Consider the following 13,215-nt stretch of genomic DNA (forward strand, 5'->3'; position numbering starts at 1 on the left):
TAGCATAACATAGCATAAGATAGCATAGCATAACATAAGATAGCATAACATAGCATAAGATAGCATAGCATAACATAAGATAGCATAACATAGCATTACAAAACATAACATAAAGAAACATAGCATAAAACGATAGATTAAGATAAAATAGCATAACATAAGATAGCATAATATAGTATAACATAAAATAGCATGACATAGCATAACATACGATAGCATAGTATAACATAGCATAACATTGATTTTAAGGTCCTTTTAATAGTTTTTAAATGTCTTAATGGTCTTGCGCCTTCTTATCTTTTAGACTTACTTTTACCTTATGAGCCCTCGCGGACCCTGAGGTCCTCTGGCACTGGCCTTTTAACAGTTCCAAAAGCTAACACAAAAACCCATGGCGAGGCAGCTTTTCAGCATTATGCTCCTCGCCTTTGGAACAGCCTGCCAGGGAACCTCAAGGCCACAGAGAATGTAGACATTTTTAAAACCAGGCTCAAGACCCACCTTTTTAATTTGGCTTTCAACTAATGCCTCTGTTTTATCTACTCTAAGGTTTTACAGTTATAGTTAACATATATATCTTAAGATTCTTTTAACCAGTGCTTCTGTTTTATCATTTTAATGTTTAATATTTGTATTATTTTCATATATGTCTTAAATTTAGCCTCTTTTAATCAATTCTTTTATATCTTTTTAATGTTTCTTATTCTCCAGTGTTTCATCAGAGGGAGCCCTCCGTGCTGGGGGGGTGGCTGTGGACTCCAGTGGCTGTGGCGCCTTCTTTCACTGGGGTTTGCTCCTTTCTGGTGGTTGGGGGTCCCAGTTGGCCCTCTCCCACTGGTTGGGATGCGGCGCTGGCGCCTGGTTGCTGGGGTCGGCGGCTGCCTCCTGGTGCGGATGGCTCCCTGAGACAGCGCCTCCTCTTTTACTTTTACTTTTACTTTTTCACTCTGGTCTACCCGTGCTCAGTCAGTCTTTTTAAGTATGTGTGAGCTTGTGGGTTTGCATATGTGTGTGTGTGTGTGGGTGGGTGCGTGGGTGGGGGGTGGTACTGATTTTTAAACTGATATGTAAAGCACTTTCTGCTACAGTCTCTATGTATGAAAAGTGCTATATAAATAAAGATTATCATTATTATTATTATTATTATTATTATTATTATTATTATTATAAGATAGCATAACATAGCATTACAAAACATAACATAAAGTAGCATAGCATAAAACGATAGATTAAGATAAAATAGCATAACATAAGATAGCATAACATAAGATAACATAGCATAACATAAGATAGCATAACATAGTATAATATAGTAAAACATAAAATAGCATGACATAGCATAACATAGCATAACATACGATAGCATAGCATAACATAGCATAAGATAGCATAGCATAACATAAGATAGCATAACATAACATAGCATTACAAAACATAACATAAAATAGCATAGCATAAAACGATAGCATAAGATAAGATAGCATAGCATAACATAAGATAACATAGCATGGCATAACATAGCGTAGCATAACATAACATAAGATAGCATAACATAACATAGCATTACATAAAATAGCATAACATGATAGCATAAGATAAGATAGCATAGCACAACATAGCATAACATAAGATAACATAAAATAGGATAGCATAGCATAAGATAACATAGCATAACATAAGATAAAATAGCATAACATAACATAGCATTATATAACATGATAGCAAAAGATAATATAGCATAGCAAAACATAGCATAACATAAGATAACATAGCATGGCATAACATAAGATAGCATAAAATAAGATAGCATGGAATAACATAGGATAACATAAGATAACATAGCATAACATAAGATAAAACAGCATAGCATAACATAGCATTACATAACATAAAATAGCATAACATGATTGCATAAGATAGCATAAAATAGCATAACATAACATAAAATAGCACAACATAGCATAACATAAGATAGCATAAGATAAGATAGCATAACATAAGTCACTGCACATGCATGACTAGGTTATTATTGTAAATGACAATCAGCTCTTAACTGTGTTGAATGAAACCTGAAATAAAAAATCAGAGGGTGAATGCCAAACATTTCATATTGTCTGAACAAAAGGATTAAAAACATGTTAAGTATAAAAGGAAGGTCACACTAAATACGACCACTTTGGTTCATAGAAGCTGTTTTTTCCACTAAAACTTTTCTTTTTACTGCTGTATATACTTTACTGTAGAATGAACAGCAGTTTTTTGCCATTCACTTTCTATTTTTTTTTTTTTTTCATTCCAGGTTTCATTCAACACATGCCAGATGTTTCTAACAGTTTTTGTTGCTTCTTGTCATGGGGTCAGGGGTCAAACTAAATACTGACTTTAACCTTTAGAACCCATTTAGTTCTGTTTTTGTGTGTCTTTTAAGGCTGTGCACATATTTCCTGTATTTTCTTGTTGTATGTTAAGAAAAGAGACTGAGAAATAATTATGCATGTTCATTTGAATGCTGCAAACACAACTAATCTAGAGGCCACCTAAGTCTTTTGCACAGTACTGCATGTGATAAACATTCATGGCTTGAGTTCCAAATTGTCCTCCTTCTGTAGCTAAATAAATAGAAAATGCATCATTACAGAGCTGGAATAAAAGGTCTGTTGATGAGACAAGATGAGATGACGGTAGCATAGGAAAAGGATAGAACACAGCAAAGGGCAAAAATTAATGTATAAATCTACACATATTGCATACTGCATTTATAGTTCTTTAACTATAAACTTGATTAAAAAAAATATATGTACAATTTAAAATATAATAGAAGTGAGGATATTTAACAAAACATGAATACAAACACCAGGCAAGAAATATATGTAAAGAAAGAAAGAAAGAATCCACATCAGTAATGAGTCTCAGTTACACTTTATTTCTCTTGAATAAAATCACATTGTCACGGTCTTTTCATGAGAAAATCTTTGATTCTAACTTATGGTCAACAGTATATAATAATAAAACACTGACAGGAACCATTTTCCCACCACTAGGGTGTTGCCTATGTTAACAATTAATATTATTTATTACCGCATCCAAAGTGGTCATGAAGTTGTTTTTCAACATGTCATTTTATGATAAATAATGACGAGCATAAATTACAAAAAAGGAAACCAGGCTACCCCCAACAGCTAACAGGAATCTACCCCATTATTCAAATTAAATCACATTATATTAATTAAAGTTGCTGGTTGTTGTTTTCCCTGGTGATATTCTCATATATCAACAGTATCAACTACCAAAATTTCCCCTTTTTTTCCATTTGTTGTCGGTGTTTTGAGGTTTAGTAAATACCCTGTAATTACAGCGTGCAGGGTTTATCTTAACCCATATAGACCCGGTGCTACTTTTGTAGCTGTTCCAAAATGAAAATTTCTGTCTATTTAACCTCTCCTCAGTAAATTATCACCATTTATTATAATATAATCCCCTGTATTTTGCATTTTTCACCATAAACCATGTATTTTCCCATATTTACTTTACTATGTTTAATGTAGATGTTAATGAAAACTCAGTTTATTCAAGGGTTATTATATCAGAACAGAGAAAACTGAAGAAAACGTGACTTTCCAGTAAAGTCTCTCATTAACTGAACATAAACCCAGTGTGTCCATCCACTGCCATTGATCCAACTCCATGGGTTTTACTCAATGTTGTAGAAGATGATGGTGTTTCCATGGTAACTACGGAGCCTCTGAACGTCCAAATGGGTCATATCTGATGACTATGAAAAGATGAATAACTGTATTTTACACCAATTATTGACATGTATTGACAGGATTAGTGGATCACCAGGTATTAAACAGTTTAGATCAGTAGATGCTTTTGGTCACTGGTGGCTGTTTGGGTCTTTATGGGTTAAAGGTTTTCATCCAAATGTCTAATGCGTTTACCTCAGTTATCTGCAAATATGGATTCCTGTGCATTTCCACCCATCTGAAATAACAACTAAAATAAAAGTAAAACTAAAAAAAAGTAGAAATAAAAGTTGCATGAGCGGCTGCAAATATCACATTCTTCGTCATAAACTGCCCTTAATCACTAGTGGCTCTTTTGAACGTTTACTTTGTCATTATGGAATCTGATTAAAAATTTTAAATTGTTTGACAGCACTAGTTATTATACCAATTAAAAAAAAAAAATAAATAAATAATAATAATAATAATAATAATAATAATAATAATAATAATAATAATAATACATCACACTTATATAGTGCTTTTTGGGACTCAAACACACTTCACAAACAAACAATACAAAAAGAACAGAGAAAAAAAAAGAGGCTCAAGAAAATGCAAGTTTCAACAGGTGAGTTTTGTGTAGTGAAAACAGAGAAAACTAAAGAATAAGGGGCTTTTTCAGCAAAATCTCTCATTAACTGAACATAAACCCAGTGTGTCCATCCACTGTCATTGATCCAACTCCATGGGTTTTACTGGGGATTCCCCAGTGGGGAATCAGTGTTGTAGAAGATGACAGTGTTTCCATGGTAACTATGGAGCCTCTGAATATCCAACAGTGTAAGACCGGATAAGTTGAGTTTACTTTAAAAAATTCAGGAAACCGGTTGCCTTAAAAAATTTAAGTAATGAGTAATGAAAACTTGAGTGTATTAAACTTAAATGTTTGATTTAAATGGAATTACTATTTTAAGTACAACACACCAAATCCAAGTTAATCTAACTTAAAATTTGTATAAACATTAGACTTAATATCATCAGTTGATTGTACTCAATTCTAAGTTGATTTAAATTAAAATCTTCTGCAATATAAATAGTATTGTGTAATTATTCAACTGAATATATTATAGTGCCGATGGTAATAAAGCAGGAAGTTGGCTTAATGTTATTTGCAAATACAGAAAGTGCTTATAATTTGAAATAGCATAAAGATTTTAATCAAATATGATCAATTTTAGATGAACATTAAATCCATTATTGGGCCTATGGCTCTGACTCATGGTGCAGCTCTACAAAAATACAAAAACAAACACAAAAAGGCCAATAAACATTGCCATACACACATTAAGTCAAAATTAACACTAACAGCACAACCCCGCTGAACCCCTGCACAGAAAAAGAACACATTTTCAACAACATGCCCCATACCCACAATGCAATGCGGAGATAAAAAGGTGTGGTCATGACTAAAATTTAGTGATTTAAATCCATTCAACTTCAAGTTTTTCATACTTTGGACTATGTCTACAAATTAGTAGAATATACTTAACATTTTATAGTAATGTAATAAAACTTGAATCATTTAAGTACATTGTAATTAAAGTATTTTAGTAAATACAACTTACAGTGAAATGGGTCATATCTGATGACCATGAAAAGATGAATAACTGAATTTAACACCGATTATTGACATGTATTAATAGGTTTAGTGGATCAGAAGTTATTAAACAGTTTAGATCAGCAGATGTTTTGGTCGTCAGGGTCTGTTTGGGTCTTTAAGGGTTAATCCTACTGACTGGGACCCACAGACTGCTGAGGGTTACTTTTTGACGTGTCTCACAAAGGCCTTTTCCACCAAATTAGATCAGGATTCTTAACATTGTGGTCTCTGGTGGACCAGTTTCCACAGGTTTGGAGTGTAATCTAATCAAGGATGTGGAAGGTGGGGCATAATGCACAGCAGACAATAATATACTGATAAATGACTCCATCCAGCACCACTTTACAACAACGTTTTACCACAAAAAAAACAGCTGAAATAAGCAATTGAAGGTGTCTAAATGACTGTAATGATCCTAATAACTTCAGAGGCTTGCACAACAAAGTAGAAAAGAATATGTAGCATCAGCCTAGTGGGCATTTATCAATAAAAACGGACGCCCTGGTGGAGATCAATATTATCAGTGACTGTGCAGCTCATGTCAGAGTGAGTTTCCCTGCACAGATCAATGAGAGCATCTCGGTGCATTAAAGGCGCATTAAGGAAGACTTTGATGGTTTTGTCGTGCAGGATGACCACAGCAGCTCCTAACAGGCACAGGATGGATGGACTTATTAATCCTTCACTCAGCCTTCGTTCTTCTGAATCTGGTTTTTAAAGATGGACCGATGATCTGCTTGAAATCCTTCCTCGTTTTTTGTTGTTGTTTTTTTTGACTAATTATTGCTGAGGACCGCAAAACCTGATCATTGTGAGTTAAAAAAAAAAGCCAACAAAACCTCTTCCTCAGTCTTTGAAAAGAATCAGATAAACACAACAGTAGAAAAGAGTGACAACATGAAAACGAAGATTTAACTTTAGAAACAACGAAACGATGAACCTCTATTAACTTCTGTGACATTTTATCCAATACAGTCCAACTTTATTTGTAAAGCACTTTAACCCTTTCATGCATCGCGGTCACTCCAGTGGACAGTTCTTCTCCAGCTGTTCTTTTGTATATTCATGGGGTTTGTTGTTTCAGTTCCATATCAGCCAACACAGTGGATGCTTATGCACCATCCCATACACTGACATTCCTGTAATTGTCCTGTTCTTTTATCTAAATCAATTACTAATTGTTATTAGACTGTAATTAACAGGTTTTTTTTTTTTTGTTTTTTTAACAAAATTTTTTATGTTTTTTGGGGTTTTTTTGCACATTATCTGAGTGAGTAATAGCTAGTATTATATGTTCAAATGTGAGAAAACATCAGATTAGCAGCATTAACCTCCTTAGACCCAGGAAAATGAAAATTTTAGCTTTTTTCTGTTAAACAAATGTCTTGATTGGACACTGTATAATGCAACAGGTTTTTTTTTCCAGATACATTTTTTAAAATTATTTTTATTTATTTATTTATTTATTTGAATGGAATGTTATTTGCAACGGACAGCAAGTAAAACTGTCAAACTTTTGTCCCCTACAGAGGACAAAAATGCACTGCTGAGTCTCAGGAGGGTAAAAATGTTTTTATTTCATAGTTTTCACCCAGTATGTCAGTAAATGCATGTTTCTGAGCTTCAAAAATTAAATGCATGGTGTCCAGCTGAGTGGACATTTTTGTAACTCCATGAAAAATAGGTTCATATAAAATAAAATAAAATAAAATCAAATAAAATAAAATAAATAAAAATCAATCACATTGTTTTTTTTTCATGCCTAAAGAGGAATAAAAACACTCAGGAAAAAAATCTTGATTAAGGTTCTCATAATTCATGCATGAAAGTGTTAACCTCCTAAGACCCAGCTATGGGTTTTCTGTCCACATTTGTGGACAAGAGTTTCACAAGTTTATACAAAAAAACAAAACAAAACTGTCCACCATAAAGGACATTCCATAAAAAATTTAAAAACTGCATCTGAAAAAACTGTTGTATCATGATGTTTCCAATATAGGTACTTGTTTAATTAAAACAAAAAACAAAAAAAAAAAAAACAAAAAGGTACTTTGCTGACATTTCCTGGGTCTTAGGAGGTTAAAACATTCACAGTGTACCAAAGTGCTGTACAGAAAAATAAATAAAAAACAAAATAACACAATAAAATAGAAGAATAGATTAAAAGACATAGAAAAACCATAAAAATAAAATTTAAACTTTAAAATTTAAAAAACAAATACAAAAGAATGGATAAAGCCTAATAAAAGAATAAAATACAAGAATAGATTAAAACATAAAAAGCTGTACAATTTAAAAACAACAACAAATAAGAACCTAAACCAATACCAAATAAAACAATGAATAAAAATAATACATTCAAATATCTCATGTGGTTTCAAAAGCCACGTGGTTTCAACCAATTAAGTTCTTTTATATAATAGAAACATATATTTGAAGCCAAATATCTCAATCATTATATTATAACAATTTGGTCATTTTAGCCTCTTTCATGGTTTCTTTTCAAACACTTTTCAGACCATATAATTTTAATAACAATTTTTGCACACTTCTTTATGTATATTTCTTTAATTGTCATATTAATAATTTATTGTCTAGTATATATTGTACAAAGTGCTGCTCTAATTCTGTTTTAATACATATGTTTGATATGAATAGAACAGAATAGAATAGAATAGAATAGAATAGAATAGAGCACATTAAAATATATTGTCATTACACAGATTGTGCAAATACAAATACAAACAAAAATAAAAACATATATTATTCCATTCTATAGATATACAGTATTTTATATATGTCTTTAATATATGTTTGTATTTTATTGTCATTAGTTATAAGTGTACTGTTGTTGGCAGAGATCACCTGCAATTTTTTTTGCACAACCTGTGTAATGACAACAAATTCAAATTTATTCTATTCTATTCTATTCTATTCTATTCTATTCTATTCTATTCTATTCTATTCTATTCTATTTGTTCTATTCTAAATCGTGATCATAGCTGCCTTATTCAGTTCCATTTGAAGTCACTCTGTATGTTCTTGATAAACCATCATCATCCAAAAAGTCTCAGCCTTTTAAAACTAATCAGTATATTCAATCAGTCCTCCTATTATCAATACATAGGACTGTAGCTCTACACTGAACATTTCTGTTGTCTTCACATCCATAACAGACAGTAGCAGCATCGTCTCAAAAGGTGTCTTCGTCCTACAAACTGACATCCACTCTAACTTCTTTTTTTTTTTTTTTTTTTTTTAATTTGTTTTTGGTTCATTTTACGTCTTCTGTTCTCACTTCCACTCTGTATAATTCAAGTATCACACAAACTCGTCACTGGCCATGAAGCGGGAAATTCAGCCACAGATGGGACGTTTGGCGGCTCCTTCTGTCGTCTCCACCACTGAAAATAAGGAGAGAAAAGAACAGGACGAGGTTTTTTTATTTTGCATAATGACATAAAGTTAACTTCCAAAAGAGCCACTAACATCAGTAAAATACCTTTCTTTCTTTCTTTCTTTCTTTCTTTCTTTCTTTCTTTCTTTCTTTCTTTCTTTCTTTCTTTCTTTCTTTCTTGTCTTCTTTCTTTCTTTCTTTCTTTCTTTCTTTCTTTCTTTCTTTCTTCTTTCTTTCTTTCTTTCTTTCTTTCTTTCTTTCTTTCTTTCTTCTTTCTTTCTTTCTGTCTTTTTTTTCTGTCTTTCTTTCATACTTGTTTTGTCCAGGTATTATAACAGCGAATGGTGGTCCTGACTGCCTTGTTGTGCTGAACAAACTGTCTGTCTAACTATCTATCTATAATTATCTCAATTCTAATTTTTTTGATTCAAAGTCAACAGGCGCGTGACTTGACCCAAATGTGCTTTGCCAAGGGAAACTTCCTAAAGTATGCTTTTGATATAATAACCTTCAATTTTAATCTGAGTTTGTATAAACATCTATATGACTAATGAATTAAATATAGGAAAATACCAGATTATTAGTGAAAAAATGGAAAATACAGAGGATATTATTATTATAAATGGTGATAAATCACTTAAGAAAAGTTGAAGAGAGAGAAAAAAACTCCATTTGGGAACTGACACAATAGTAGCTCTGGGTCTTTATGGGTTAAAATCAACATCTTCAATAACAGATAGAAATGAAAATGCTAGAGAGGTTTTGTGCTGTGACCAGAGTTTTCTGTTATGGTCTGTTTAGTTCACTGTACGATTATAATCCTAGATCCTTTTTTATGTTACTGTCATGCATATGAGTGATAACAGAATGTAGACACAAACCAGGCTGAAACTTATGTGATGTTCTTTTGGGCTCACTCTGACATCTAGAGGGAAAAAGCTGCAGTTGCAGACGTTTCTCAACCTTTTGACTCAATCAGATCCAGTATTTGACAGAAAACATATAAACAGGAGCCAATACATGTTATAATGTAATGTTAATATTTTATATAGGAGGCATAGAGAATGTGTTAATTCTTCTTTTTTTATAGCTTTGTCCTATTTAGTTACAGTTAACAATTACGTCAATAAATAAATAAATATATAGTTGTTTGGGTTTTTTTTTAAGTTGAGCTGTAGAAAACGTCACTTTCTCTTTACATTGGAAAAAAGACTCTGATTCTGATTCACCTCCTTTACTGCAGTGAAAGTGAAAAATCGCAGGCTCAGAAACATCCTTAAAAGACATTTACATGTTTGTACTTTGGTTGGATGAGAGGTCTGATTACAGTCATTTTGCTTATCTGTTTTAATGCAGTGAAAGGCAGCATATACATTAATCAAAATGAACAAAATACACCAGTGCATTGTCTTGTCGATGTTGAACTCAGTCTTTGCACAATAACACATAATAAAACTCATGATTATTCCTCTCAAATGCATTAAAATTGTAGTAAAAGGAGTATTTTAAAGTGTAAAGAGTAGAAGGATATTTGTTTTACAATGTAAAGGTAAAATGAAGTTGTCAGAAAAATAAATACCCAAAGAATTATAGAATTACAAAAGAGAAATATTTACATTATTTGAGGACAAAAAGAGCTTTTCCTTGGTATAATGAAAAAGTATGGAAGTAAAAAATAGGAAAAATAAAAAACAATGCGCAAATAAAAAAAAAAATCGAAAGAAAGCGATCACGTGGTGAATCACATGACCGGAAGTACACAAACCACGTTGTCCTTCACACTTCCTGTTTCTACACGTTTCTTCACTTCTCTGGCTGGTGAAAACAGACGGAAACACAAACATGCCGAAAGCCAAGAAATCGGGCAAGAGAAAGACGTTCAACTACAACCAGGACCGAAAGAAACTGAAGAAGAAGGTGTTAAAGAAAAATAAACCCCGGATTGAAAAGTAAGTGAACGAACAATCTGAATGTTAGCCGGCTAAGCTAACTGAGCTAACACATGTTGACACCAAACACGAGCGATTTGTAGTTTGTGGTTTATCTTTTAAATTAAAAAAAAGTTTGTATTTTACATTCGGTGACTGTAAGCAATGACGTGTTCGTGTAATGTAACAACATACAACTGGAGCTGATTATAAAGTAACAAAAATGAGTACTGCTGTGATTTTAGTATGTGTTCTCAATCATATGTAAGCCACATCTTTTATGTCTTTAGATGCTCATTAATTTGTGTAAACAGTCAAATTCAACTAGTAATTTAATATTTTACAGGACTTTAAATAACTGTCAAAGCCATCAGGGTTTGTAGAATGATTGAGTGATTTTTTTCCCCCATTATTCATTCTTATATGTAGGTACATTTCGGTTTTGGTTATTTATTGAGGATTATTTAAATGCATTATTCATAGTTGCTTTCAATGATCTTGTATTTGAGCACTGATTTATTTATTTATGTTTGTCACATTGCACTTTGGATGTGGGCTGAGGTGGTAAGCGGAAAAGGAATTGCCTGTATGGGATAAATCAAGTTTTGTAAATTTGAATCATTCATTAGTTGAATATGTACACAGATCATGTCCTTAATTAAAAGTTCTGAGAAATCAGGAGAATACTCCATTACATGCAAAAGTTATGTACTGAAACTCGTCTTCAGTTATAAATATTTAAGTAATTTCAGTCAAAGGTGTTGAAAGTGTAAAAAGTCAAATTCAGTAAAATTGTGCAGTAAAATATTGTGTTTTAAATAAATCCTCATTTTCTTCTTTAGTTCACAGATCCGACATGCTTGGGATGATCGTAAGTCGATGGCGAAGAACCTGCAGGAGATGGGTCTGACTTTTGATCCGAACCGGAGTCTGCCCATAACAAAACAGCAAGTGAGTACCCAATCTGTTACAGGTCACCTAAGATCTAGCACAAACACCAGGAAGCATTCAGATCTGAAATGAACTGCAGTTAAGCCAGCCCCTGGTGTTTTTCATGTGTGCAATTTATCTGATAATTACAGTAAAGAAAGTTGACTAAAATGGTTTTAAGGCTATTTTTAACATAACATAAAATCTTTATCCTCCATAAGTATTTCATAAATCTGGTATTTTTGGTTTTAATACTTGATGTATTATTAGCACAATCACTATGAACTACTTTTACTGTGTACTTTTGGAATAATCATACTTCCAAATATACAAGATTCATCATGTAGTTATTGGAAAAATGTATTTTATTCATCATTGAATTTTGAAGTATGATTAATCCAAAAGTACAGTGTAAAAGTAGTTCATAGTGTTTATGCCAATAGTATATGAAGTGACACAAGCAGAATTAAAAAAAATCTGAAAACCTGAGGCAAAACCCTGATATTTCTTCTTTGAAAAAGATCTGTCTTTTTTGTCCAATTTTCCAGTATTTATATACTAATTGATTCAAGTGCTTTTTTTTTTTTTTTTCTCAGTAAAAATCATCATAAATCGCCACTTAAGCAGCGAGTCCATTGACTCCTTAAGAAGGAGCTCAAAATGTATCTTTCAGGCAGATGTTTAGCCCGGGCTGTGTTTAGTCCTTTATGGGCTTTTGTTGTTGTCTGTTTCTCTGTATTGTTGTTTTGTTTTTATCCTAGTATATGTATGACATCATACTTATCTTAATCTGAACTTTTGTTAACATTTTATTCTAAACTGTAAAGCACAGGTGTCAAACATGTGGCCCGGGGGCCAAATCCAGCCCGCCAAATGGTCAGATCTGGTCCGTGGGATGAATTTGTGAAATGCAAAAAATTACGCTGAATATATCAACGCTCAATGGTGTCAAAATCATTTTAATTCAGGTTCCACATACAGACAAATCTAATTCAAGTGGGTTCAATCCAGTAAAATACCATCATAGTACCCTTTAAATAATGACAACCCCAAATTTTCTTGTTTCAGTGTAAAAAAAAAGTAAAATTACATGAAAATGTTTACATCGACAAATGTTCCTTTTCAAAAATGTGAATAGCCTGAATAAATATGAACAATCTGAAATGTCTTAGAGAAGTAAGCGCAATTAAACCAATATTCTGCCTGTTAGTAAAATATTTTGTGTTTTTGAATTGTAAAGTAAGTTGTAATGCACATGTAAATAATAAACTGTTGCAGAATATTGTTTTTTCTTAAGACATTTCAAGTTGTCCTGGTTATTCAGATTTTTAAGGAAACTTTCTAGATGTAAACATTGACAGAATTTAGTGTTTAATTTGTCACTGTTATTATTTTAATGATCCGGCATATTGAAATCTTACTGGGGTGAATGTGGCCCCAGAAGTAAAATGAGTTTAACACCCCCACTGTAAAGCATTTTGTGACTTTATGTCTGAAAAGTGCTATAAAAGTAAAATTTCATTGGAAGTGTCTATGTCCGCAGTCCCATGGGACTACTTTCTCATCAGTCTA

The 13,215-nt window shown here is 32.4% G+C and overlaps 1 protein-coding gene across 1 annotated transcript in view; it reads left to right on the forward strand.

The window, feature by feature from the left end:
- Nucleotides 1-10,536: 10,536 nt before the first annotated feature.
- Nucleotides 10,537-13,215, forward strand: part of nop16 (NOP16 nucleolar protein homolog (yeast)) — a 39,535-nt gene continuing 36,856 nt past the window's right edge. The window contains 2 exon segments of the mRNA XM_030155030.1: nucleotides 10,537-10,734; nucleotides 11,556-11,664. Of these exon segments, the coding sequence (XP_030010890.1) occupies nucleotides 10,628-10,734; nucleotides 11,556-11,664 (216 nt within the window). The 5' untranslated portion in view covers nucleotides 10,537-10,627.

Source organism: Sphaeramia orbicularis, chromosome 14, assembly GCF_902148855.1.
Source record: "Sphaeramia orbicularis chromosome 14, fSphaOr1.1, whole genome shotgun sequence".
In the NCBI taxonomy this organism is placed as follows: domain Eukaryota; kingdom Metazoa; phylum Chordata; class Actinopteri; order Kurtiformes; family Apogonidae; genus Sphaeramia; species Sphaeramia orbicularis.